The sequence below is a fragment of the Lemur catta genome, chromosome 1, assembly GCF_020740605.2.
Source record: "Lemur catta isolate mLemCat1 chromosome 1, mLemCat1.pri, whole genome shotgun sequence".
NCBI lineage: Eukaryota > Metazoa > Chordata > Mammalia > Primates > Lemuridae > Lemur > Lemur catta.
This window is the reverse complement of record NC_059128.1, coordinates 213,666,643-213,693,103: the sequence shown is the minus strand read 5'-3', so window position 1 is coordinate 213,693,103 and position 26,461 is coordinate 213,666,643. Positions and strand designations below refer to the sequence as shown.

The following is a 26,461-nucleotide window of genomic DNA, read 5'->3' as shown; positions in this document are numbered from 1 at the left end:
TAATAAAGTTCTATGGCATATGAGAGAAGAAGCAAAAAACATTATTTGTAAAGATAAGTAAAAGGTTCATTAGCTCATTTATTCATCCATTCTCTCATTCATTTACTATGCATTTGTAAAATGTCTACTCTATACTTATGGGAAATGCCAAAATTAACAAGTTGGTCCCTACTCTTATCAATTGTATAGCCAGCTTCTTAAATTTTAGCGTGCATCTGAAACCCCTCATGAATATCTTAAAACACAGATTACTGGACTGTAACTTTAGGTTTTTAATTCAGTAGTGCTCAGCCGGGGCCTGAGAACTGGCATTTCTAACACATTCCCAGGTGCTACTGTTGTTGTGCTTTTAGGATCACACCTTAGGACCCACTAGGTAGAGCAATGCTTCTGAAATTCAATGTGTTAATGAATCACCTTGAGTTCCTGCAAAAATGCAGATTCTCATTTAGTAGGACTGATATGGGCTCCAAATTTTGTATGATTCCATGTACTTCACTTTGAGTAGTGAGGGTCTAGTAGGTCAAAAGAACTTTTAAGTAGTTACACACAAAATACATTCTGAAATAAATACAAATTAAGATTATCCTTGAAGAAGGAATTGAATTTTCCAGGGAAGGTTGTGAGGGTGTGCAGAGGGAACAGCTTTGGTGAAAGTTGGGGGTTGGGAGTTGGTTAAAGGGGCTGAAGGGGCAAGAGATTGTGACCAGAAAGAAAGTATAAGGTGGCATGATTTTGGACTGGAATAATTTCAGGTAATGATGAAGTCCAGGACATGGTTGTGTGGGTTGGTAACTGGAATGGAGTGGAATTGGGAGCACCTCGAGCTGAAGAAGCAGAGGGACTGTGAGACAATACATGGGAAGGTCATCAAAAGGAAAATGGAGTTCCCAAAGAGGTGGCAGAAGCTACAGTAAAGAGGAAAATGGAGCCAAGTGGACAGTGTTCTGAAGGTCAGTGTATAGTCATGAAGGTCAGTAAACCACTTTGATGGCAGAGATTTCAGATAACATGAGGTTGGAGTAAAAGTGGGTAAATGGTGATCTGAAAAAAGCAGTATTGTCCAAGAAATATGTTAGTTTCTTCTTCTGGACCCCTGAAGGAAAATGAGTTAGTGTAAAAGGCATTGCCTCTACTGAAAAACAATGAGCCACATTAATGTTTGCACAGAAAGTTCCCCTTTCAGTTAAGACAAGCTAGCAAAGGTATAAAGAAACAAAAAGAACAGAGATGGAAAGAAAATTTGCTCTAACGATAGTAAGTCAAAATAGGACACTGGGGGAAAATATCTCATTGGTAGAGTGGAAATGGGAAAAAAGTAGGATGAATCTGAAAGGGTTAAGAGTATGTAGAAGAGAATTCTAGCCACATCTTCCAATTTTAGTAACATAAATTAGAGAATGAGAGATTAGTGAGTTATCAATAGAAACTAGGGAGCAAAAGCACTGAGTGTTTAAAAAATAAATTAAAGTAGAGCTTTTGAAGTAAGTGCCAGTCAGTTTCCAAACTGGGCAACTGTTAGTTTTCAAAGTTGAGTCCCTGCCTGGAAGGTCCTAGTTATTCTGATGGAAACATTTATTTCCGGAGATAGAATAGTCTGTCCTAGAATTTGATTCTCTGGGTTTGCATTAATTGTGAGAATAATACTTGAAAACATATTCCTTCTTTAGACAGATAATTTTTCTAGAGTGTTAAATTAGTTTTTAGAGTTTCTGTCCTAAATTTTATTTATGTTTAAAAATCATTCCTACATAGAATTTGCTGAGAATTAAGGCACTGACCATAAAAAACATGATGTGGTAGAAATCAGGATCTCACCCATCTCCACCCGTGTCCAGCTGTTTTACCCTGGACAGGTTATATAGCCTCTCTGTGCCTCAATTTCTTCATCTACAAAATAAGAGTAAGAGTGATCACTTACATAGTGCTTACTATATGCCAGATACATCTTAAGCTATTTATATAATTAACTCATTTAGTTCTTAAAGCAACCCAGTCAGGTAGGTAATCCTATCACCACTCTTATTTGTACGTGAAGAAGACATAAAGAGACTAAGTTAGGATATCTAACATTTGCCAGAGTGAGAATTTGAACCCAGCACACAGCCCCCAGAATCTAGTGTCTTAAACATTATATTACCATCTCTTGCTCAGCAATAAACAATACCAGTAACTACCTCTTAAAGTGGTTTGAGAATAAAAGCATAAAGTCAAAAATGTGTGGTGCTTAGAACAGTTCCTGGCACATAGTAAGAATTCAATAAATACTAGATATTTGGCTGCTCGTGTCTCATCCTCATTTTCGAAAAATACAGGATCAAAAGTTGAGATTTTTTAAAATTAGTAATTGTGGTTTCCATAGTTGTCCTAGTTAATAAAAAAGTGCTAATTAAAACCACATGTCATTTTACATCTATTAAATTAATGGAATTTAAAAATAACAACATTCAAAGCTGGAATTCTTTGGCAAAATACATTGACATATCTGTTTGAATAGTAACATTTCCCAGAAACTTAAAAAAGTATATATCCTCATACTTGCCAGCCCTCTCTTAGGCGGTGACATGTTGTGGGGAACAGCAAAGTCTTTGGTAAGATGGTCCCAGCTCAGGTGAGAATGAAAGTTCAAACAGGTCTTTCCACTCACTAGTTAGGTTATCTTAGTCAAGTCAGTTATCATTAAGCACCATTTTCCTCATCTGCAAACTAAAGATGTGAATTAACTAAAAAAATTATTATTATATCATACAATGCAGGTAAATTACATGGCACTTTATGTAGATTTAACATGTATTATTAATAGTTTGCTTTCCTTAAATATTTGTCACGTTGAACTATCCTAAGGAAATAACTCAAAAGAAAGGTGGCTGTATAATAGTCATAATTAAATATATTTATAATCAAATTTAATATGGTAAATTTATAACAAAAATCACAACCACATGTTCAAAAATAAGGGAAATAATAAATATATTAAGTTATATTGATATAATGAGATCCTGATGCAGTGACTTATATGATAACTGTAAAAATACATGACAGCTGGAAAGTAATTATTATATAAATTATATAATGAATACATCATTGAAACTATAACTTCTGTAATGGTATTAAAATTTATAGACCTACAAGAAGATATGGAAAACAACTATATAACTGTATTTTTCTTTGTTGGCTTCCATGATTATTGGAAACATGTCATTTGTCTAATATTTCTTGGGATATCATTAATAGCAAGCCACAAATACTTTTTTTCCAATTTGAGAAAAGGTCTTTTGCCCAGGCTGGAGTGCAATGGTGTCATCATAGCTCACTGCAACCTCAAACTCCTAGGCCAGGTGTCCCCAACCTATGGTGAGTTGTTATAATTATTTTATTATATATTACAATGTAATAATAATAGAAATAAAGTGCACAATAAATGTAATGCTCTTGAATCATCCCGAAACCATCCTTCCCGTCCCCTGGTCTGTGGAAAAATTGTCTTCCACGAAAACTGTCCCTGGTGCCAAAAATGTTGGGGACCACTATCTAGGCTTAAGTGATCCTCCTGCCTCAGCTCCCCAGTAGCTGAGACCACAAATACTTGCATCTGAAAATGTGTCCTCTGAGAGATCCTAAAGTGCTCTGACACTTATTTTATGTTTCTACCTGAACTTCAAAGATCTTCTTTTACCTCAGACTTAATTCAGATGATTCTAGGATCAGATTTGCTAGAGTAAAAGCAAATAAATAACTTTGGAATTTTAACCTTCTTGTCACATATCCTGCATTTACTTTAGTAAATATTTGTTGAACATTATTAAATAGTTTTGTAGTATTCAAACTACAAACTGAAGTACAAAGTTTACAATGAGGTTGAACTATCGAAGACATTGTTTTTCTTTTCCTATTTCTCCTTGTCTCCCCAACCAAACGGTAGTTACCAATTTAAATATTAGCTAATTTACAAATATTTTAAAAATATACGTAACAACTCAGATAAGCTAGATACTAAAACACAAATTTCCTATAAAATCCAAAGACATATTTTGTCAGTTTTATTTATGTGTTTTTATCTTTGATATGTTGTCACAATTTCTTACTTTAGCTTACAAAATGGCTCAATTTCACTTTTTCAAAGCAAAGCTTGGACTGGTTTTTAAAAAAGTACTCTGTGGTATTTTTAGCTTTTTGAGGTAAACTCTTGCATTATAAAGAAGCAAAGAAATGCAGAGCTTCTACAAAAGAGAAAGAAAAGAAGGGAAGTTGAAAGGTCGAGGAAAAAGCAACCTTTCCACTTTACTGCTTTTAAGGCTTTATGATGCAGAAGTAAAATTGTATATGAATTTTATACAGGGAGATAAGCAGGGACCTGGCGTGCCAGAGAGAAGGTTGGGTAGTGCATTCATAGGGCATCACTGAAGCCTTTTGCTCAAGAAGAAGACGTGATTTAACATGAGGCTGTAGAAATTGTGTGTGAATGCTACATCGAAGATGGACCACATTTGCACCAGTACTAACTTGAAGATAAATCATTCATTAATATTTCAAGTTTTAGTAAAGAAATCTCAGTTGAAGCCACATCAGCCTCTACAGGATACTAAAAAATAGCTTGTGCAGGTGCAAATATTTACCATATTAGATAGTATCAATTAAGATGCTAGAGAAAAATCCCTCATTTTTACTAGAAGTCTTTTGATTGCTCACAATTTAGTTTGAAAACTTCTGTCAAGCATAAAGTTTTCATTCATTGCCTGAGATAACAAAAGTGTTAAAAGAAAAATAAAATGGAAGGATACATTTTATTAACACTTTTTATTTAGAGGCGGTTGCAATGTCATGGAAAAGTTGGAAAAAAGTGAATTTCCTCATTGAAAGCTTTAATGAATATTATATTCTAATTACATAGTAAAGAAGTAAATGACACTATAAAATTCAAGCAGAAAAATGGAAGTTTTTTAGAGCTAGAAAAAAAAAGCTAATGATGACTTTCAAATAAAATATTTAAAGTTAGGTATTTTAAGAAAGCTCTAAAAATTGATTACCTCAATGAAATGTCAGGCTATGATAGGGAGTTAAGTTAAATGCAACCAACAATCTTAGGAATAACATACTTAACTTTAACAGCAAGAGTCTCTATAGTTCCCTATCATGAATTTGTGTGTTTTATTCCAATCTACACCAATATCTGTTAGAAAAAAAACTTAGACTAAAAATATACTCTAGGTAACCATATGGCTGATTGAATTATCACACAAGCTTCCATTTTATATTTCTTGAGTCAAAATGTTTCCTCGGTTTTAACATTATTATGATGCTGGTTTTGCCCTCAATTATAAGAGAGCTGCCTGACTTAATGGAATTTGAGAATGAGTGTTTGATGTTCAAGTTGACAGATTAATTTTGCTCATTTTAAACAAAAGAAAAAGGAACTGGAAATTTGAAAGTGGCAAGAGATTTTGAGACCTTACATTTATTCTTCTAAGCTTAATGATTCCATTCTAAACCTCAAAGAGTCTAATTCATAGTAAGAGAGTCAGATATAAGTGGAGAATGGAAGGCAAACAATAAAAATAAGAATGGAAACAATTAATTCTTTCCCTCTATATTATCCCTCAAATACTATGGCTTAAGGTAAAACAGAAATGTTAATAACTGTCATTTCCAAAGCCTTGACTAACCAATAAGTACACGTCACCCATGTCCATTTCTCATCCTATCTTCAGTGGAACAAAGTGACTTTCAGAGTTTAGGAAGTGTGTAATTACATAGATGGAGTCTTTGGACTTTGATCGTAATTATAGTGTTTTATCCATCCATCACTTGTTGCTTGAGGACTATGCCTTGGTGAGTTCTTTAAAGGAATTAGAAACTGTCAGAACAAATTTGAGCTTCAAGACAGCTAATCAGAAATTTGGCTCTCTTGTCCTGAAACAGAGATTGAAAATTGCCACTTTAATCTCACAATCCATTTGGCTTTTGAGTAAAGTGAGAACATGAAGTCTCTTTTTGGAAACGCATGTGTCTCTGTGGTTCATTATCTCTGATTTCCTTTTTATGAGTTTCTTTTGGGGCAGTGGGTCCACATTTGCCTCATTGTAGGTAGTGCTTTTCAAAATTGGGTGTGCAAACAAACAAGTCATTTAAAGTCAGCTGATGGGTGCTTGATAAAAATGCTGCTCTTGCATTCCTTCCCCTCACTCCCAATTTCTCAGAGGGAGGCTCTATGTAATCTCAAACCTAAAATTAACTGGGAACCTTATAGCACCAAAAGGTCTAGAACTGCTTCTCCAAGTGTGGTCTGACAACTACATGAATCAAAAATGCTTGTTTTTGTGTCCAGTGCAATTGCAAGGCTCCACCCGAACTCTCTCAATACCTGAGAAGTGGGCATGTATATTCCTGTTTCCTGAATCTAAATTTGGGCTTCACAATTTTAGAGTTACCATCTAAGAATCAGATCTATCTAAAGTTTGAGGAACTTTAACAGAAACTGGTAACAGAAATCACCGTTCCAATTTGCTGCCTCCAGGGTGAGTGCTGCACCTGCAGTCCCAGGCAGCTTCTCCAGCATCCTTCTACACTTCCTCGCACCTCGTATTAATTCCATGCACGAAGTTCTACTTTGGATTCCTTGAGGTCAAGGATTGTATTTCAATCATATCTTCCACCTTTTCCTCTTAGCACCATAAAAACATAGTAAATTATGGTACAGTTTATTTAAACAAACACATCAAAGCAAAAAAAACATAGTCTTAGTTTCCGTATCTACAGTTTGGGGATAAAAATTCCACTAGTTTGTGGACTGGTTTCCTACTGCTGCCATAACAAGTTACCACAAACTTAGTGGCTTAAATGAACACAAATTTGTGATCTTACAGTTCTATAGGACAGAAGCTTGAGATAGGTTTCAGTGGGCTGAAATACAGGCGTTGGCAGGGCTGCATTCCTTTGGAGGCTGCAGGGGAAAATCTGTTTCCTTGCCTTTTTTCAGCTTCAGGGGCTGCGCGTCTTACTAGGCTCATGACTCCCTTCCATCTTCAAAGCCAGTAGCCTGGCAAGTCCTTTTCCACTTCACATCACTTTGACTCTTCTACCTCCTACTTCTACTCTTAAGGACTCTTGTGATTACATTGTGCTCACTTGGAAAACCCAAAGGAGCAACTATTTTAAAGTCAGCCGAGTAGTAACCTTAATTCCATCTGCAACCTTAATTCTCCTTTGCCATGTAACGTAACATATTCACAGGTTTCAGGGATTAGGATGTGAGTATCTTTGGAGGCCCACCACACCTGCTTACCTCACAGGAGATAAATAATACACTGGGAAACACTTTGTTAACTCTAACATTTTATACAAATCTAATAAAATGCTATGTTTTGTGGTAGAACTAGCATTGAACTGCTAGTCAAGAGACTTGAATTCTCATCCTGGTTCTGCTACTATTTTGCTATGTGATTTTGGGCAATTGACTTAACCCCTCTGGGATTCAGATTCTTCAGTTCAAAAGCACAAGAATTGAAAGAGACAAGCCAAGATGATATCAAGACCCATAATAAAACTTGATATGGAGCAAAATGTTACTCAAGGGATGCCTACATGAGGACACGATTGTTGCTGGGGAAAAAGCACGTGTCTGCTGGTGTGCTATATATACAACAGTAGAACTGAACAATGCAGTAGGTCCTTGAATAATGTCATTTTGTTCAACATCATTTCCTTATAACTGATGAGAAAAAAAATCAACTTCCAGCTTGGGACCTGTGTAGAGTTTGCATGTTCTCCCCATGTCTTCAGGGGTTTTCCCCTAGGTACTCAGCTTCCTCCCACATTCCAAAGATCTGCGTGTTAGGTTAACTGCTGTGTCTAAGTTGTTCCAGTATGAGTGAGTGTGAGTGTGTGTGTGTGTGTGTGTGAGAAAGTGAGTGTGAGTGTGAGTGTGTGTGTGTGTGTGTGTGTGTGTGTGAGAGAGAGAGAGAGAGAGAGAGAGAGTGCTCTGCAATGCAATGACACCCCGTCCAGGGCTCGTTCCCACCTTGTGCCCTGAGCTGTTGGGATAGGCTCTGCCCACCTGAAGCCCTGACCTAGAATAAGATGGATTAGAAAATAAATGAATTTATACAAATTTTTGTAAAATAAAAATTTGTCAAGTGTATTATAATCAGATAAATACACCATGATAAACAGTGTGGTATGAGAGTGCTCAGCAAGTCGCCCATACTTAACTTGTTATTGTTTGTTTTTTAACTGCATAGTGGTAGGAGATTCTTACAAGTTTCAATTTACAAACATTTATTCCTTGATTTAACCCACCACTACTATAGCTGCCATCACTCACTAATTCACCAAAAATTGGATAAATAATTATATTACTTGTTTTTATTAATCTTTCTTAAATGTATGTATAGCTCACATTTATCTCAGTGTTTAATATCAGAAGTCTTTTCGGGCTATATTGAGAAGTTTGGTGATGTTTTTGTGACCAGAAATATGCTGCAGGAACTCCTCTTTACATCGATTAACCTATGGTAAAATTGGTTTCGTTATACATCGTTTTGCTTAAAGTTGCCGTTTTTAAGAACTTTATGTTAAGTGAGGATTTACTGTACACTACAGGTATACATTTCAGAGTTGAGCTGGATTGATATTTAATTCTCAAAGTCCTAGCTGTGAACAGATCAGAGGTTGTTATCCATATTTAGCTTATGAGGAACTTTGAATTAGATGATTCAAGTGATTTTATGAAGGTCCCATAATCAGTTACTGGTGTAGGTAAGACTACAATCCAGGTCTTCTGACAAGTCCTATGTGCACTCTACTAACACACTTCCCTGACTGCTGTTTCACTGCACTTACAGCTCAGAAGCAGCACACAGAGTTACAACAGCATTGCACCTTTGGCTAACCTCAGTTAGTCATAAAGGTATTTGAAACTTATTCTTTTGAAAATTACAAGAGTTTGAAGCACCTTTTCTTGCTGACAACTACATTAGATCCTGCAGATAAAATGTAATTTAATCTTTTAATTAAAAGTAAATCCAATTCTTCCTGTCTTCTGCAAGTACTGAGTATACACAGGCTGAATATACAAAAGAACATACACAGACTGAAGCACGTTGGCCCATTTCTTCCAGTCAGATAGAGAAACAGTGATTATGGAGATGGCTAAAACTTGGTTTGCTCATTGAAATGAATGGATACATCCTTTACCCCACAGCAGAAATTTAAATTATATTATTAATTGCTGCATCAATCATTTTGGAAGTCTTCATATGCACATAAATAACACTATGGGCATATTTTTTATGCTTGTAGTTGCCATGATCTTGGCAAGAAAAAAGGGTACTTGAAGAGAGTTTAATGAAGGTAAGGGATACGATGCGGCTCTCGGGAATTAACAATGGCTGGAAATGGTTACCATCCTGAAGTTCAAAGACAAGGGGGGTGGGGAGTAGTTGCTTAAACTCAAGAGACTTGAGCCTGTGGCAAGGGCCTCCGACAGAACCTGCAGCCTTTAGTAGAAAACCCAACAGGGAGTTGGCCAGGGAAACTAATACCGCAACTTCACTCTTCTGCTGGAGGTTCTCACTGGTTGAACTCAACAGGAAACCAGAGAAGAAAGCAACTGTTACAGCGATCGATCGTTACAGGTCAGCTTCCTGAGGCACAGAACAAGAAGGATAAGGGGTAGTTGGAGAAGCCAGTGGAAGACACCTAACACAGAGCTGCATCTACCTTCATGTAATTTTATCTGACAAAAGAAACAGTCTTCCACTGTAAGTTCATTGCCACCACCCTTCCTTTTGGGATATTTTTAGAAAGCACGTTAAAAAACTTGACTTTTAAGCTGGTAAAGCATAAAATTGATGACAAATATGTAATTCACACAAGAAACACTTCTTATTGATCCATATAGTATTTTTATCAGTTTGATGTTTCTTTGGAGTAGAGGGTGACTGAGAAAAATAATCAAAACATTTTGCCAGCGGTTCAAATTATAATGATGTTTATTTTTAGCCCTCAGTTATCATATTATTTCAAAATTTAATATTGATTCATTTTTATCATTTTAATCGATTTATTTTTTGAAAAGACATTTTGAAAGAATTTAATCTATTATAATTACTTTGTTAAAAAGTAAATTTACAAACTATATGGTAATTCTAAAAGAGAATGCAAAAGACCCAAATTATAACCCAAACAATAAATTCACAAAGATTTAGCTTCTCATATGCTAAATTTTAGATTCATTTTGAATCTAATAAAAAATAATGCACAGACTCATTGTGTTTATAAGGAAATAATTAACTCATTGACTTATTTATTGATCTTGCATAACTTTATCTATGCTTCAATATTTTTGTTAAAATTAAGTTAGTAATCAAATGAAAACACTTGTGATTTTATTCAACTTCTCTTCTCTTTTGTAATGGTCAATATCACCAAAAGAGAAATTTAATAAGCTCTATAGTTTTAACTGCCATTTTTATTTTCAGATAAGTTTTTTGCAAAGACTAAAGTAAATTAGCATCAACATCAGAGCACAACTAAATGCATAACATGGTCAAGGGGAACAAAAGAAAAACAGAAGGTGAAATCTCAATTTTAACTGAGAATTATTATCATAGTATTTTAAAATGTGTATCAAAACTGGATTTTTTTGGAATAGCATTAACATTCAGTAATAAATAGCAATCGCATCTATCATTTATTCTGTTCTCTGATGACAAAAGGAAATTCATGAGTTAAGGTAGCTTGGAATTAATAATATCAAGATATCCTGTTCTTTCTTTTTTTTTAAAAAATTATCTTTCATGACTCCTTTCTGAAGACAAGGTCAATAAAGACAAATTTAACTATGTAGATGACTATAATTATGGAATGATTAAATTTGGTCTTTCTTAAAATAGATTTTGTAAACTGAGAACTACAAGAGTTGTCTGCTAACCCATTCACTCATTAGGCACCAAAGAAAGTACTGTTTGATCCTTGTTTTGACAATATACAGTATCATATAGATTTCATATAGTGATATTTCACTTATTCATTCACTTATTCACTAAGTAGTATAGATGGGAAAATAGTAATAATTCAGTCCCTTATATATGTGGCAAAACAATTACAATATTTGAGGAAAATATATCTGATATTAAAGACTTAAATACTATGGGGTTAAATGAATGAACATTATAGGCATACCTTATTCATAATTGCATACGCAGTGCCTTGCACAGAGTAGATACCAGTAACATATTTTTCTTATGTTCATTTAATAGTTAGGTTTTTCATTACAAATTGTAAGTACACATTCTTTCCTAAAACAACTCTTAGGCAAATAAATGTCCTCCGACCATCCTGAACCACAACCTCATAGCTCTTCTACGTGCTCCCCTCCTTTCCCCCAAACTGACAGGCACCATGATTAAAGCTCAAGGCATTCTAGGAAAATATAAAACTATTTAAAAATATCTGGGAGATGAGCACACTTATAACTTTGTGTAAGCAGTACAAAAGCAATCCGTACCAAACACTTGTACAACAGTAATATTCTGAAATAAAAAAAAAATAAAAATACTGTTACTGCTTAGAATATTTGCAGTATGTTAAAAACTGAGATGGTATTTGTTCCGTGAACTAAAAGGATGTCAGGGCAATATAAAAAGCAATTTCCTTATTTATTTATATTTATAGGCTTCCTTCATCAATCACTAGGAATGCCTCTAGACAGAGGTGTGCAGAATTAAAGTGTGGGAGGCTAGTCAACAGAAGAAAGTTCCTTCTGAAGCTTCTGTGGATCCAAGTACCTACTTTATGAAAGATGCCCTCAAAGGAAGCATTATAAGGCTAATATTTCAGCACAATTATGCTCTTACAACATTATTTCCAAATATGTTTAATGGAATAGATCATTTTGAGATTGGAAAAAATTTCGAGAACTAGAAAATCTTTGATGTTTTGCTTTTTTTATTGACCCAATTCTCAATTCCAACTAAATCTAATTTTCAAGTTATCCAAGGACATAAACTCCAGAGCCATTCATTTTTGCTAATATTGTTGTTTATGACAGACAGCAAGGCAGGAATCAAATCACCATTTACATTCCTCATTTCAACCTGGCAGACCCCAAACTTGCTTCCTCCCTTTCCTTCCTTTTTCTTCCTCACGTTTTTTTTTTTCTCTTCACCATTCCATTTATCTTTCTGTCTTGCTTTTCCTCTTCTGCTTTCTCACAGAGCCCACCAAAAATCTCACAGGAAGAGAAACAGACTCCACATAGTCCACATTAGTGTTGTACACAATGGCAAATCATTTTAATGAGAAAAGATCACACTTTCATAATCTGAGTCCTGCCCAGAGAGAGCTGAATCCATTTCTAATATGAGGCTCCAATAGACACAGGTGGTAAATGACAAGTTAACCCTTCGTAACTCCACCGTTATCAACACTCTCAGGACCTCTCTCATTAGTCTTATAAAATAAAGTACAAAATCTCATGCTGTTAAATTAACAACATCACACCACTACATACGACTTGAATATCTCCCATAACTTTATGACTGGAAAAACACTGTTCAGATTTCATTTACCAGTTTAAAAATAGCAAAGTCTAATTTGAAACACATACGAACACAATTGTGCACTCTCACTAATATTCTCTCTCACTAAGCAAATGTTTCTTCCATAAACATAAATAAAATTCTGTATAATAACAGATTTTAAAAGTCAAATTTGTCAAAAGATGAGGTTTGTTATGAAACATACCAGAAAGAAAATATTCCTTAGAACCAAAATGACAAGCCATAATCTGTTTTGTATAACAATGGCTATTTATCTATTTTGTAATGTATAAATGAAATTATTTGGTGTTTATCTGGACTTAAAGATCATCCATAGATTATTACATCCCTGCCCAGTGAAATTTCTTCTTCTTGGGTGAGTGGGTGCTGAGCAAGGCAAATAATATATTTTAAACACCTTAAAATGGTATGATGATTTTTAAAAAGTGGGAAGACTGTCTTCAAACTTTGTCACTTTGTAGATCTAGATATCAACTAAAAGAGAAATTTAGGAAATATGTTCACAGACCACTTTAAGTCCACAGAAAGTCCAAAATAATATCACTGTGCTCACTAAACAAGGAGGGATTGCTCTTGGTACACAGAAGAAACATTTATAATACACAAGGCACTCCAATTAAGTTTTGATAGAAGTTATGTCACGTTTAAACTCACCGCTGGATGTAAGGGTCAGGGCAGTACTGTAGGGTGGCACACCGTGAAGTTTCAAAATTCATTGCCTTCAACTCTCTTTGATATCAACAAATGGAGAACAATTATATAAAATATACACATATACCTGTGTATATATAGATAAAGAAGCCAGGAGGCTAAAAGCAATAGGGTCAAATGCTATCAGACATAGAAGTTTAGACACTTCCCCCCTTCACACATATTTGCAAATAGGCGGAGCGTTTCTTGATTTTAGCCAATGAGATTCATCAAGTGACTAAAACATCATAAACAGTTGATTCTTACCAGCTGGGCATCCTCTCTAAAGTTGTTTTTCCCCCTCTATCACGGCTTTAGAGTCTTTGACGTATAGTAGCCACACTTGTTGTTGGCAATTTGGAGGTGGAGGCATCTCTGAACTTCTGATCTCTCTCGTGATTGGATGCTGGCATGAATGGCATCAGAGTTTAATTTCAGCAGCCTGGGCTTTTGTAACAGAACTGAGCTGATGAGTGTCCACCCTGCTGCAGCTAAATAACACTTTCTTGAATCTGTGTACTGATTTGATTCGAGGATTTCTGTAACTGTTACTGGGACTAACATTTTTTGCAGAACTGCTTAGAAAAGTTTTTTGTTTTTTTAAATATCTTCCCCCACTCCGCACCCCCCCCCCCCTTCAGTCTCCCTTTCAGCCAACCGCCTGTTGTGGTCACAATCTCAAATAGCAAAGACAGGGAAATTCCTTGATTATATTTAACCTAGAACTCACTCTTCCTCTCAACTAAGAGAAAGAGATATCCCATTCACATCCCCTTAGAAGTTTCGCCTGACCCAAATGAAAGAAAGTAACATTTACTGAGTTGTTTAAATATCCTGCCTCAAACACATATAATATATATACTATAATAATTTTCTTAAAGTGATATTAAAATGGGAAATATTTTAAAATATTTTGAGGCTTACAAAATTATTTCAAATTGCCTGCTTATGAAAATATTCTAGTTTATATCAAACTTGATTAATCTGCTTCACTTTATTTGTTTTACTATTTTTGCTGTTTTTGTTTTTCTTTGACTTGACCTACGTTGTAATAAAACCATAAAATTGTTCATCTATTCAAAATTAGTATAATATCAGGAAAAGTCTACATGCAGAATACTTTCTTTCCTTTCTGAATATGGGCTGTAAACCTATCCTGGTTTTGTGGATTTGGAAATGGAATGAAATATGATTCAGAAGCTAAATTAGAACAGACTCCAACAGGAAGAAAAAAACATTCTGTGTGCCCAAGTGTCACTAATATGGCAAGTTCACATCTTCCATTCATTCCTTAAACACAGGACACCTGTAAACTGATGACATCAGTAGATGTCAAAGTTGTGAGTTAATCTAAAACCTTTTTCAGAGAAATTTGACATTTCCCTATAAGAAATTCTGATTCAAAATGTGTTTGACAAATATATTTCATTTGTTGCTTCAGCCAGAATGGAAGGGAGAAGCTATTTAAAACTTGACATTCTCTTCCTTTACTTAGCCTGCCAGTGTCTAACATCTGTGAATTGTGAAATTCACAAACATGCTGGCCCGAGCCCCAGCCAAATCAAACAGCTTGTTCTACAAAATGTGAAACTTGAAGGGAAGATCATTTCACTAATTAATTATAGATTTGTTAATTGGAGTTAAAGTGTTTGGCTTTCTTCCCTGCTATTGGCAAATACAGAGGACCTAAATGTAAAGTTCTTAAATTGAAAATAATCAATTTCCTGTGATTGTGGCCAAGTGATTCCATCACACAGGGCATTGTTTTTCCCATTTATAAAATGAAAGGTGAAGTGATGACTTCTAGTGCAGAGCTTCTCAAACTTTAATGTGCCTGTGAATTACCTGGAAATCTTGTTAATGCAGATTCTGGTTCAGTAGGTCTGGGGTGAGGCCTGAGACTCCGCATTTCTAATATGTTCCCAGGTTATCAGTGCTGCTGGTCCTTGGACCACACTTCGGAGTAGCAAGCCCTAGTGTTCTTTCCAGGTCTGATATTTATAATTCGGTGGTTCTAGGAAATAACGAAGACCTCTTCTAAATATTTTAAATTACTTTTCAAGTCTATAGACTGCCAAAGTAATCATAATTTGCAAACATTCCATGTGTGTGTGTGTGTGTGTGTGTGTGTGTTTTATTTTTAAAAGTTTATAGCCTAACTTATTTTTTAAAAAACATTTTAAAAGTATGTCATGACTTCAATAGTTGTTATAAAAAAATCCTAAATTTATTTAGGTAAGAAGAACAGATACTAAATGGCAGCAAATTTTATGAAAATAATTATAAAAAACATTGGTTCCTATTGCATTATGGAAATAAATGGAGAAAGTTACCTTGACCATGGGAAAGAAAGTAACAGGAACACTCATACACTGCTGGTGGGACTGCAAACTAGTGCAACCCCTGTGGAAAGCATTATGGAGATACCTTAAACAGATTCAAGTAGACCTACCATTCGATCCAGCAATCCCATTATTGGGCATATACCCAGAAGAACAAAAGTCATTCTATAACAAAGACACCTGTACCCAAATGTTTATAGCAGCACAATTCACAATCACAAAGATGTGGAAACAACCCAAGTGCCCATCAATCCACGAATGGATTAGTAAACTGTGGTATATGTATACCATGGAGTATTACTCAGCTATAAGAAATAACGGTGATACGACATCTCTTTGGTTCTCCTGGAGAGAGCTGGAACCCATTATATTAAGTGAAGTATCCAAAGAATGGAAAAACAAGCATCACATGTACTCACCAGAAAATTGGTTTCCCTGATCATCACCTAAAAGCACATCGGGGAAGGATACCAATTGGATATCAGACTGAGAAGGGGGGGATGCATGCCTACATGATGAGTGCGTTGCGCATCATCTGGGAAATGGTCATGCTTGAAGGTGCGACTTGGGGAGGTGGGGGGGGGATGGACACACTTGAGGCTCTGACTCAGGGGGATGGGTGGGACATGGACAATGTATATAACCTGAGCTTTTGTATCCCCATGAAGAGCTGAAATAAAAAAAAAAAAAAAGGTAAACTCTCTATAATTCAACAGTACACCAATAGCACACAAACATCTACAACCAAGGACAATATGTGACAATTATACCATGATTACCATAATTGCTTCATATTTATATTGTTCCCCCAGGGGACTCTGGTTACTATACAAATGCATATTTTTTTTTTTTTTTTGGTGTGCAAGTTAGATGTTTTTCCAAGACTTTAAGTCTTTCAGGCAGAGATTGCAATGTAATAAGGTAGACAGAAGCCTAGGAGAAGGTGATTGCCTTTCTGACCATGACCTGCCTGTTTGAATAATGTTTGTGAAGATTTTTGATTTGTATAAAGGGGAGGAGAAAGTACTTAGGGAAGGAACAGCACTTAGGGCCTGGAGCACTGGATGCAATGTAAGAGAAAGGAACGTTTTCATCTTCTCAACTCCTAATGGCCAAGAATGTGCAGGCTCCCAAACACAGGTACTCATAATACAAACCCTTCTCACTTAGATCCATGAAAATTATTTCACAACTGCTTTCTTTATGCACTCTCTCCTCTAGTTTGCATACTTTTCTGGTTACTCTCCTGCCTTGGATCATATTTTGTCCTCCCCCAAGAATGTTTTAAAACCCCATCTGCACATATCTACAGTTTGCACATCCTTCAAAGACCAGCAAATCTCCCTCATCCTGCCAAATGAAAGAAACCCCCCCATCTTTAATGGTCTAAATTATTACTTCTGCACTTGTTTATGTAAGGGCACCTACAACTTTCTTCATGAATTCTAGCCATTTTTGAATAAGATTCATCTCCCGTATTGGACTGTGAACAACTTGAGAGCAGGCTTGCTAGCTAATTCATACCTAACTTTGCTAGAGACTGGAAAAATATTGTCCAGTAGATCAATAATGTGTCCTATATCTTTACAAAAATCATCTAATAATAAGTATGCAACTGATTAAAAATGATTTATATAAAACACTTGGCATTTTAGAATAACCTTTACTGAGTCATAATTTATATACAATGAAATTCATCCATTCTAAGTGTTCAGTTTGAGGAGTTTTGACACATTATACATCATGTAGCCTCCATCACAATCAAGAGTCTGACATTTCTATTACCCCAAAACTTCCGTCATATCCCTTTGCAATCAGTCTTCTCTCACCACTGGCCTTAGGCAATCACTCTCTTGCTTTTTGTCATACAAATTAGTTGTATATTTTCTAGAACAGTGTTATCCAATAGAACTTTCTATGAAAAAGGAAATATTCTATATTTATACTGCCTGATATGGTAGCCACTAGCCACATGTGGCTAATGTGACTGAAGAGTTAAATTTTTGTCTTTTATTCAATTTAATCAACTTAAATTTAAGTACCCACGTGTGGCTACTGGCTGCTCTATTGGACAGCACAGTGCTAGAATATCACATAAATGGAGGCACATAGTACGTACTGTTTTGTGTCTAGATTCTTTTGCTCATTGATGCCATTGTTTCTGAGATATATCCACGTTGTTACCTTTATCAGTAACTCATTCTTTTTATAGCTGTGTGGATTGTTTCTTTTTTGTCTTTTTCTTTCTTTCTTTTTTTTTGTTTTTGATTATTAAGAACAAATTCTGGTCTCAGATATTCAATTGTGGCCAGAAGCAGAAGTCCAATAGACTTATTAAGAGCTCAGTATTAACTTATTCTTGGTCTTACTGACTTCCATAGCAAGGTAATAACTCCTTCCTTCCAAGACTGCCGCAACTCTAAAGGAGACAACCTATGTAGCGTCGAGAATTCGCCTGGGTTTAGTCTGAGCTCTGGTTTTAACTTACTCCCAGACCTCAGGCAAGTAGCCTGTTCTCTTTGAGCCTTAAATTCTTTATCTTTATTTTTTTAAATTTCAGAATAAAATGCTTTGGTCACATAAATTGCCTTTGCACTGCCCAAGTCTAAGCTACAAGTATGCCCATCCCCCAGACAGCATGCACTGCACCCGTTAGGTGTGCATTTACCCATCCTCTCCTCCTCCTCCCTCCCACCTGCCCAATCCACAATGAAGGTTACTTCCATATGTGCACATAAGTGTTGATCGATTAGTACCAATTCAGTGGTGAGTACATGTGATGTTTGTTTTTCAATTCTTGTGATATTAATACTTAGAAGAATGGGCTCCAGTTCCATCTAGGTTAATATAAGAGGTATTAGTTCACCATTTTCTAATGGCTGAGTAGTACTCCATGGTTTACACATACCACATTTTATTAATCCACTCATGTACTGACGGGCACTTGGGCTGTTTCCACATCTTTGCAATTGTGAATTACACTGCTATAAACATTCAAGTACGGATGTCTTTTTAAAATGTCTTTTTTCCCCTTGGGTAAATACCCAGTGTTGGGATTGCTGGATCAAATGATAGTTCTACTTTGAGTTCTTTAAGGTATCTCCATACTACTTTCCACAGAGGTTGCACTAGTTTGCAGTCCCACCAGCAGTATTTGAGTGTTCCTATCTCTCCACATCCACACCAACACTTGTTGTTTTGGGATTTTTTGATAAAAGCCATTCTCACTGGAGTTAGGTGATATCTCATTGTGGTTTTAATTTGCATTCCCCTGATGATTAGAGATGTTGAGCATTTTTTCATATGTTTGTTGGCCATTAGTTTGTCTTCTTTTGAAGTTTCTGTTTATGTCCTTTGCCCACTTTTTAACAGGGTTGTTTGATTTTTTTCTTGCTGATTTTCCTGAGTTCTTTATAGACTCTAGTTATCAGCCCTTTATCTTTAAAGAGGAAGGATATATCACTTAGGATTCTTTGGTTATAAGCATAGAAACTAACTCTACCTAATTAAAACCAAAAAAAAGAGAATATATATAAAAAGTAATATGAAAATTGACAGACTGGAAGAGAAAGTTGAAAAACCAGATTTTGAGAAAGGCTAGAACCAGGATAGCTCCAGGGATATAAGTAACAGTAATGAATAGAGAGTCCCTGCACAGTGCCACTGAAGGCATAAGTCAGATCCAACAGGTTTTTTGAATTTGAGTCATTCAGTTTAAGATCCAAAATCCCAGAAGGAAGATGTCATGTTTGGCCAGGAGAAGTCTGAACACCTTGATTAATAGCTCCACCATAACAGGGCAAAGTGAGTTTTCAAAAGAAAATAAAGGTTCTGTTAACCAGAGAAAAGGCAACAGGTACAGTAGAAAACAAGATGCCACAAGAAGGGGCTTAAAGCAGATGACTTTGCATGTTCCTTAGAACTCTGGCAGTCTGTGACTGTGTGATCAGAGAAGCTGAATTCCTTTGTGTCAGGGTAACTAAACCTCAGGTCTTGTCCTCTCCAGGTCATCCTGCTTTTATACTGTGGGAATCAGGAGAGAACATTCTAGCATAGGAAGTGGTGAAGTAAATTCACCAAGTTTACTCAAATTGAAGGGACTGAAGAGTTTGGTGATTTTTAGTTTTATGATGCTTTTCTGTACATAAATTCAGTTCAACTCTATAATTGTTATTTTATAGAAGTTGAAATGAAAGCTCTAATTTAAGGAGGATCCTACTCACCCTTCCAACTTTGTGCTCGATGGATCTAATAATTGCTACATTCTGACATCTAGTAGGAATAAAGCTGGTCCTAGGACTTAAGCATCCTGAATGGTGGGCAAATGTTTTTTAATTCAATGAAAAAACAAATACATTAAAAGCTAAGACATATGTTTCTTCTGACCTCACCTGCTTGGCAGGTCACTGGAATTCATCAAATAGGAAAATGTATAGTTAAGCTAACGTCTCAGAGCCTACTGAAAAGAAAGAAGATGTTTCAGGGAGGTGTGCCAAAGAAGGGGACACTTTTCTATTCAGAGGGCATGCAAGGAAACACAGAAGCCAATTGGGGAGGGAGGAGGTTGGCAGTTTCCCTAACAGACAAACCTGATACTCTCCAAGTCACACCCAGTATTCAGAAGCAATGTGGGTGGGCTTCTTTTCCAGACATCCCTGAACAGCTGTGTGGGGGCTGCTCCTTACTCCCACCCCTCCTTTGCCCAAAGCCCACGTGAGTGAGAGATAAATAAGGAAACACAGGAAGTCCTTATTTGGCCGGCTCAGGCTTTTTTTTTTTTTTCCTTGAACCATTTGTTAGTTGCAGATCTGACACACCTTTACTCTGTTTCCTTGTGTATTTCCTAAAATGAGGAAATACCTTACATAATCTCAGTTCAATCATTGAAATCAGGAAGGTTATAGACATAAAAAATTATCTACTCTACACACCTTATTCAGAGTTGTCAATTGCCCCTACAATGTCTTTTATAGCAAGAGAAAATTCTGTATGATATACAGCATTTGGTTGTCCTGTTTCTTTAGTATTTTTGAATTAGGAACAGTTTCTTTGTGTTTCATGACACAGGTGTTTTTGAAGCATACAGGCCAGTTAGTTTGTAGAACATATTTTAGTTTAGTTTTGACTGTTGTTTCCACATGATTAGATTCAGTTATGAACTTTTGGCAGAATCATCACAAAAGTGATGCTGGGTTCACCTCAGTGTCTCATATCAGGAAGTGCTGGGTTTTTAGAGCCCACCAAGGGATTTCCCTGGGCCTCTTCTCCTCCACTTAGAAGAAGAGTTACTGTGAACCTAAAAAGTTTAAATGTCAAGACTTGCACAGTTCTTTCCAAGGTCCTGGGAATTACTTTAGCAATATGTTTACATTGTCATATATTTTTGTAAAATATACTAATGTGAAATATTTTAACTGCAATCTTTTAACATTACTGTCCATTTCTACTCTTAATTTTTTTTTATTATCTTTCACCTCCCAATAGTGGTGATAGAGAGGTGGTAGGATTTTTAGGATCCAGCCATGGTCAAGTTGAATAGGGAATACTTTTAGTTTGGGCTTGAGAGGGTACATTTATGTGGTTAGCAACTACATTTGCATGTAATTAAAATATTGCTACTCATCCTGGTGGAGGAATAGCTTCCAAGGATACACTTGCCCATGTGGTCTTGACTCACTATATGTGGAGTCACTGAAGATTTCAGGCTGGAAGTCAAATCACAATATGAATATCTCTCTTACAGTAATCGGCATGAGAAATATGGAAATGTTTTCTTCCTCTTTTTATGAGGCATGAAAAATTGTGAGTAGCAAAATCAATATCTTAAATATTTAACCAAAACCCAGGTTCCCTTCTGTCTATTACTTAGCATATACAATTACAAATGCACTATACATCATGTGGCCATTTATGATAAGAATGCAGAAAATAGTTGATCATTATTCTTGTGTTTGTAGGAACATTAACACATGGCAGTGCTGCAGACAGCAAGTATGTCTGACAAGCTTTAGATTGGGGCTCCAGAAGAAAAGGCTGTATATATTATATTAAAGATTCTGTATATATTATATTAAAGATTCTGTATATATTATATTAAAGATTCCAACATCAAGAGTCTAAGATTCTATGAGTTCAAACTTCTTAAAGGCTCTGTTTACATATGACTCATCTATTTATCTGTAAACATAAAATGACTTTGTTCCACAATAGTTTGAGTTAGCTTATGAAACACTTATAAGATTAAAAAAAAATACATATGTAGACTTATCAGAGGTAGGGAAAAGGTATACTGGGCAGTGGGAGTTTAATGAGTATAGAGTTTTAGTTTTGCAAGATAAAAAGTTCTGGAGATCTGTTGCACAACAACGTGAATATGTTTAACACTACCAAGCTGTTTTCTTAAAATTAGTTAAGATGGTAAATTTTGTATGTTTTTTACCATACTTAAATTTTTAAAAAATTAAAAAAAAACAAATGTAGGTAAACGAGGAAATCTGTAAATCAGCAGAAACATCAAGGTGTAGGAAAATAAGAGAAAAAAACAAAGATAGTTACACAAAATGTGTAACATGAAGTTCTACACTTGTGATAAAGGGCCATGAATTTGTCTGTAAACTTCTAAGTGGGCAATGTAAGAAGAGCTTATATTTATTTATTTTTTGATCCACAATGATAACTTCTACCCTTGTTATACATAGTGCATTCAAGCTACAGAATAAATATTTGTTGAAAGAATGAAAGAAAAAAGAAGCATATACAGAGTCTTCAAAATAAAATTACTTTTAGCTCTTAATGCATTTGTTTAATTGCTTATTGCAAAAATGACAGTGGATGATGTTGTGATGAGACCTGGATTTCCAGTGGGTGTCCAGTATGATTCTCTCCTAGGACTGTATAGCACTCATTGATTTGATAGTTGATTAATAGATTCAACAGGAATATTTCCTCCTCTGTGTGCCTGTCAGTGTGCTGGGTGCTATTGGTAGAAAGTGGATCCATAAGATCCAATCCCTATGCTCAAAGAGCTCCCAGCAGAGTTGAGAATGATTTTCTTCTCTTTTTGTCATCTTAAGCTTCATAGACAAAAGAATGACCATGGCACAGCTATACCCCTGAGTTACTGATGACCAATTTGGCTGCTGGGCTCTTGGTTTGTGTTATCTAGTATCTGATTAAAACTGCTCCAATAAGATTATGTGTACTAGCATTCAAGAAACAGGTGTGTAGGTGGAAGATAGAATGCAACATTCTTATTCACTCTCCTGGGGTTAATTTGAGCTCAAGAGACAGAGGTGTTGCTGAACCTCTACCACAGATACATATTTGCAAATTTGTGCCTTATTGTTTTGGTACTGATCATCAGGAAGTCATAAAAGCCATAATCTCCAAAAGGAAAGGGGATTACCACAGATACATATTTGCAAATTTGTGCCTTATTGTTTTGGTACTGATCATCAGGAAGTCATAAAAGCCATAATCTCCAAAAGGAAAGGGGATGAATGTAAGCCAAGAAAACAAAGACTCGATCGGTGTATTCCAAACCATATGGTAAGATGATTTCCTTTTGGGGTGCAGCTTCATGAAATACAGTGTTTACCTCTGGAGCACAGCTTGCAAAAGAAGAGCTTTAGATATTTCTAAATGCCCTTTTTAAAAAAATTAGCTATACTCAAGCTAAAAGGGAATTTAGAGATCACTTACGTAGGAAAAAAATCACAGAAAAGAATGACTTATTAAAATAACAAGACTTTGTATAGTGTTTTAGATTTTACCGAACACTTTTGCAGACATTATCTCATCTCAGCCTCTCAACTGCCATGTGAAGTAGGTGGCTATTATGTGTGAGGAAGCTAAGACTCAGACAGCTTGAGAAACAAATTCACAATCACACGATCATATAACCGTCAGTCACTATGGCCTGCAATGGACCCAGCTCTAACTCCCAGACCTGAATCCATCCACTCAATTAATGTTATTTTAATAACATTAATTATATGCCTGTGGTATGCCTGGTGTTGTGCAGGGCTCTGGGAAAATAAAAATAAATAAAGCACAGTTGTCTCCTCCTTATATCTTCAAAACCAGAATTTTTATATTGTTTGCCATTTACTGAGTATTTTATGTCCATTACTACTATTTAGATAACCACTAAAAACCCTGGGATGTGGTCAAGTTAGGTGCTATTAATTCCATTTTACACAGGAAGAGATACTTGGTAACTATTAGTCATTCAGTCAAATACTGGGAGAGCTAAGATCTGAACTCAGGTTAACCTATTTCTCTGAAATTATTACCAAACTTTTGACTCTCAAAAAGATTCAGAATACATTCATATACATTTTTAAATCTCAGAGTCCTATGCATGATGTCCCTTTGTGACTTTTTCCTGGTCCAGTTAGTATGATAACATAAGCCCCACAAATGCCAGCCCCCAAAGGAAGGCATGAGCTCATGGTGAGCACCCACACTTGGGCCATGAGTCAAGAACGTTAGCTCTGCTTATTTTGAAATCTGGGTCATGCACATTGTTTAAGCGACGTGGGGGTGGATGCACTGATAAAATGATTCTGTGGGATGGAAATGATTCTCAGGGCTTCCTTACAGGGGAATCCCCATGGGATGACCTCTGAGTGGATCTTGTTTACAGCAACATCTCTGTACCAAGTTTCTAAGGGGTAAATTGAAAGTGCTACCTTGGAGGAATAACTTCAGTCTGAAAACACAACTACTTTTCACTGCTTTTGGGTAGTTAACACTCTAGTCTATTGCTCAGTCACTGATCCATTTAACCCATCTGGATTCCTATTCAGTTATCTCTTATATTATATTTCTGGATAGAATAAATAATTTTCCCCATGGAATTGGACTACCATTGATATTATAATAATTTAAGAAAAACATTTTCAAAATAAAAATTCAGGCTCGTTTTTCGGGTCATGAGGCTCTGACTATATATTGCTGGAGAGAAAAAAGATAGATAGATGGTAGATAGTGATAATATTTATATACACATGTATGTATATACAGATTTTTGTGTATGTATATGTGTATATGTATATTACATGTAATATACATACTTATGTATATACCTGACATATATTTTATATAAAATATTATACTATGGTAATATATGTATAGTATATCCCCCACAGGCATTCTCTCTAATACATCTTTTGCACATCCAATCCCAACTCTAGATCTGCTTCTCAAAGGACACAAAGTGGTAGAAGTGGTTCTGAAAGTGGTCCAATAATGGAGAAGGAAGCTTGGGTTTTGAACTGGCTCACTTATCCATCAAGTAGAGTGGCCTGCTGAGCCCTGCTGTATACAGACTATGAACAGTTCCTGGCTCAAGTGCTATATAGATTTCAGTGATGTTGACCTGGAAAAACATCCACTGAAGTGGTAGACTCTCTAGGTGATAAGATTCAGGATTTTGGGAGATACGGTAGGAACAGTGCCTACAAGGATAGCAGAGTTGTATGTTTATTGCTAAGTTGTATTTACACTGAAGAGAGATATTGAGAAACTGAGGGCTCTTAACAAGCAGTTAAAGGCTAAGTGTGAGACCCAGATGGCCTTTTTGGTAGCTTGCAAAGAGACAAGGGCCTATTTGCAAAACAAACAAAGCTAAGCAGCAGACTGAGAACTTGGTAGTTAGAGTGACAGAGTTGCAGAAATGTTTGAATATTCAGCCAAGGCTGGTTGCAACCACCTGAGATCCTGAAATATGGGCTAGGGATTGAGTGGATGCCCCTGATAAATTGGTTCTATAGACTCTCTTAAATCCTCAGAGATTATGGAGATGGGCCACAGTTTCCTAGTGAGAGCTGGCCCTTCCCTCATACTGAAAGGTGCCGTAGAGGCATTTCTCTGCAAGCAACAGATATCCCACCTCAGGAGTGCTTTTTACCTCCTTTCTTTGTTGCCAGTCCTCTAAGTACGTTTAAACACCGGCAGAACCCAGCTACAGATGTGTTGACCATGATAAAAAAAGCATAAATAATATACCAAGGGTGTTAGAATTAGCTAGCATGGGCCAGCAGAAGCCAGGGAAATCCCTGAAACTGGATTTTGAGGGTACTTGATTGAAAAGGCTGAAACATAAAACCACATAAGAAAGAGTTTATCAACTTGGGGGAATTTTCTCATGACATGGGTTTTAACACCCTGTTAAGGACCACTGTGGACAGGGCAAGCTCATGTTGAGGTGGCTTGTAGAAGTCTGGCAAGTGTGGTGACCAATGCCAAGTGAAGAGAAATTGCACGAATTTCCTTGGAAGTTGTTAGAAAAGAAATAAAGAGGTTAAGGGAAATGGACATGAAAGGATATATAATGTGAAGCCAGAAAATCCACTAGGAGACGATGATAGATGAGCCAGCCTAGAGAACATATGGTTCACTAACGTTATCAGGACTGTGCTGGTGAGAAGGGTAACAACATCGCTAAGAAGTTCAGCGCTGGCTCTCCTCTTTAGCTCAGAGCTGACAGTAGGAGAGGTGGTCACAGAGCTGGGGGTGTAATATCCATGTAAACGACAGCCCTGTACCATCAAGTAATAGAGGCCAAGTGGTGGCACTTACATGCCAGAGGTGAGGAAGCCACAATTAGCAAGGTCAGAGGCACAGCCAAGGGGAGTTGGCCTGCAGGCTTGGCCTGAAGATAGTTGTTCTTCCCTATGGGCAGAATAAATGGGCAGCCAATAAGAGTGCTGCTTAACAGCCAAAAAAGGGAAAAGAATGGGAAAGAAGAAGGCTGAGGGTGGTAATCCCGATAGTAAGTTACAATCCCTTGCTCAATTCTTTGACCTGAGCCAATTTTGATACCTAGAATCCATTGACTAAAGAGGTATCTGGGTTTCTAGGAAA

The 26,461-nt window shown here is 36.2% G+C and overlaps 1 protein-coding gene across 3 annotated transcripts in view; it reads right to left on the bottom strand.

Annotated features, from left to right (window-relative positions):
- TP63 (tumor protein p63) overlaps positions 1-13,404 on the bottom strand; it is a 212,833-nt gene extending 199,429 nt beyond the window's left edge. For 2 of the 3 annotated variants that reach the window (XM_045539918.1, XM_045539919.1), the window contains exon 1: positions 13,215-13,276. In XM_045539918.1, the coding sequence (XP_045395874.1) occupies positions 13,215-13,276 (62 nt within the window). Of the gene's footprint in view, positions 1-13,214 lie in introns of all 3 variants that reach the window. The other variant, XM_045539921.1, reaches the window with a different exon arrangement.
- Positions 13,405-26,461: the final 13,057 nt, after the last annotated feature.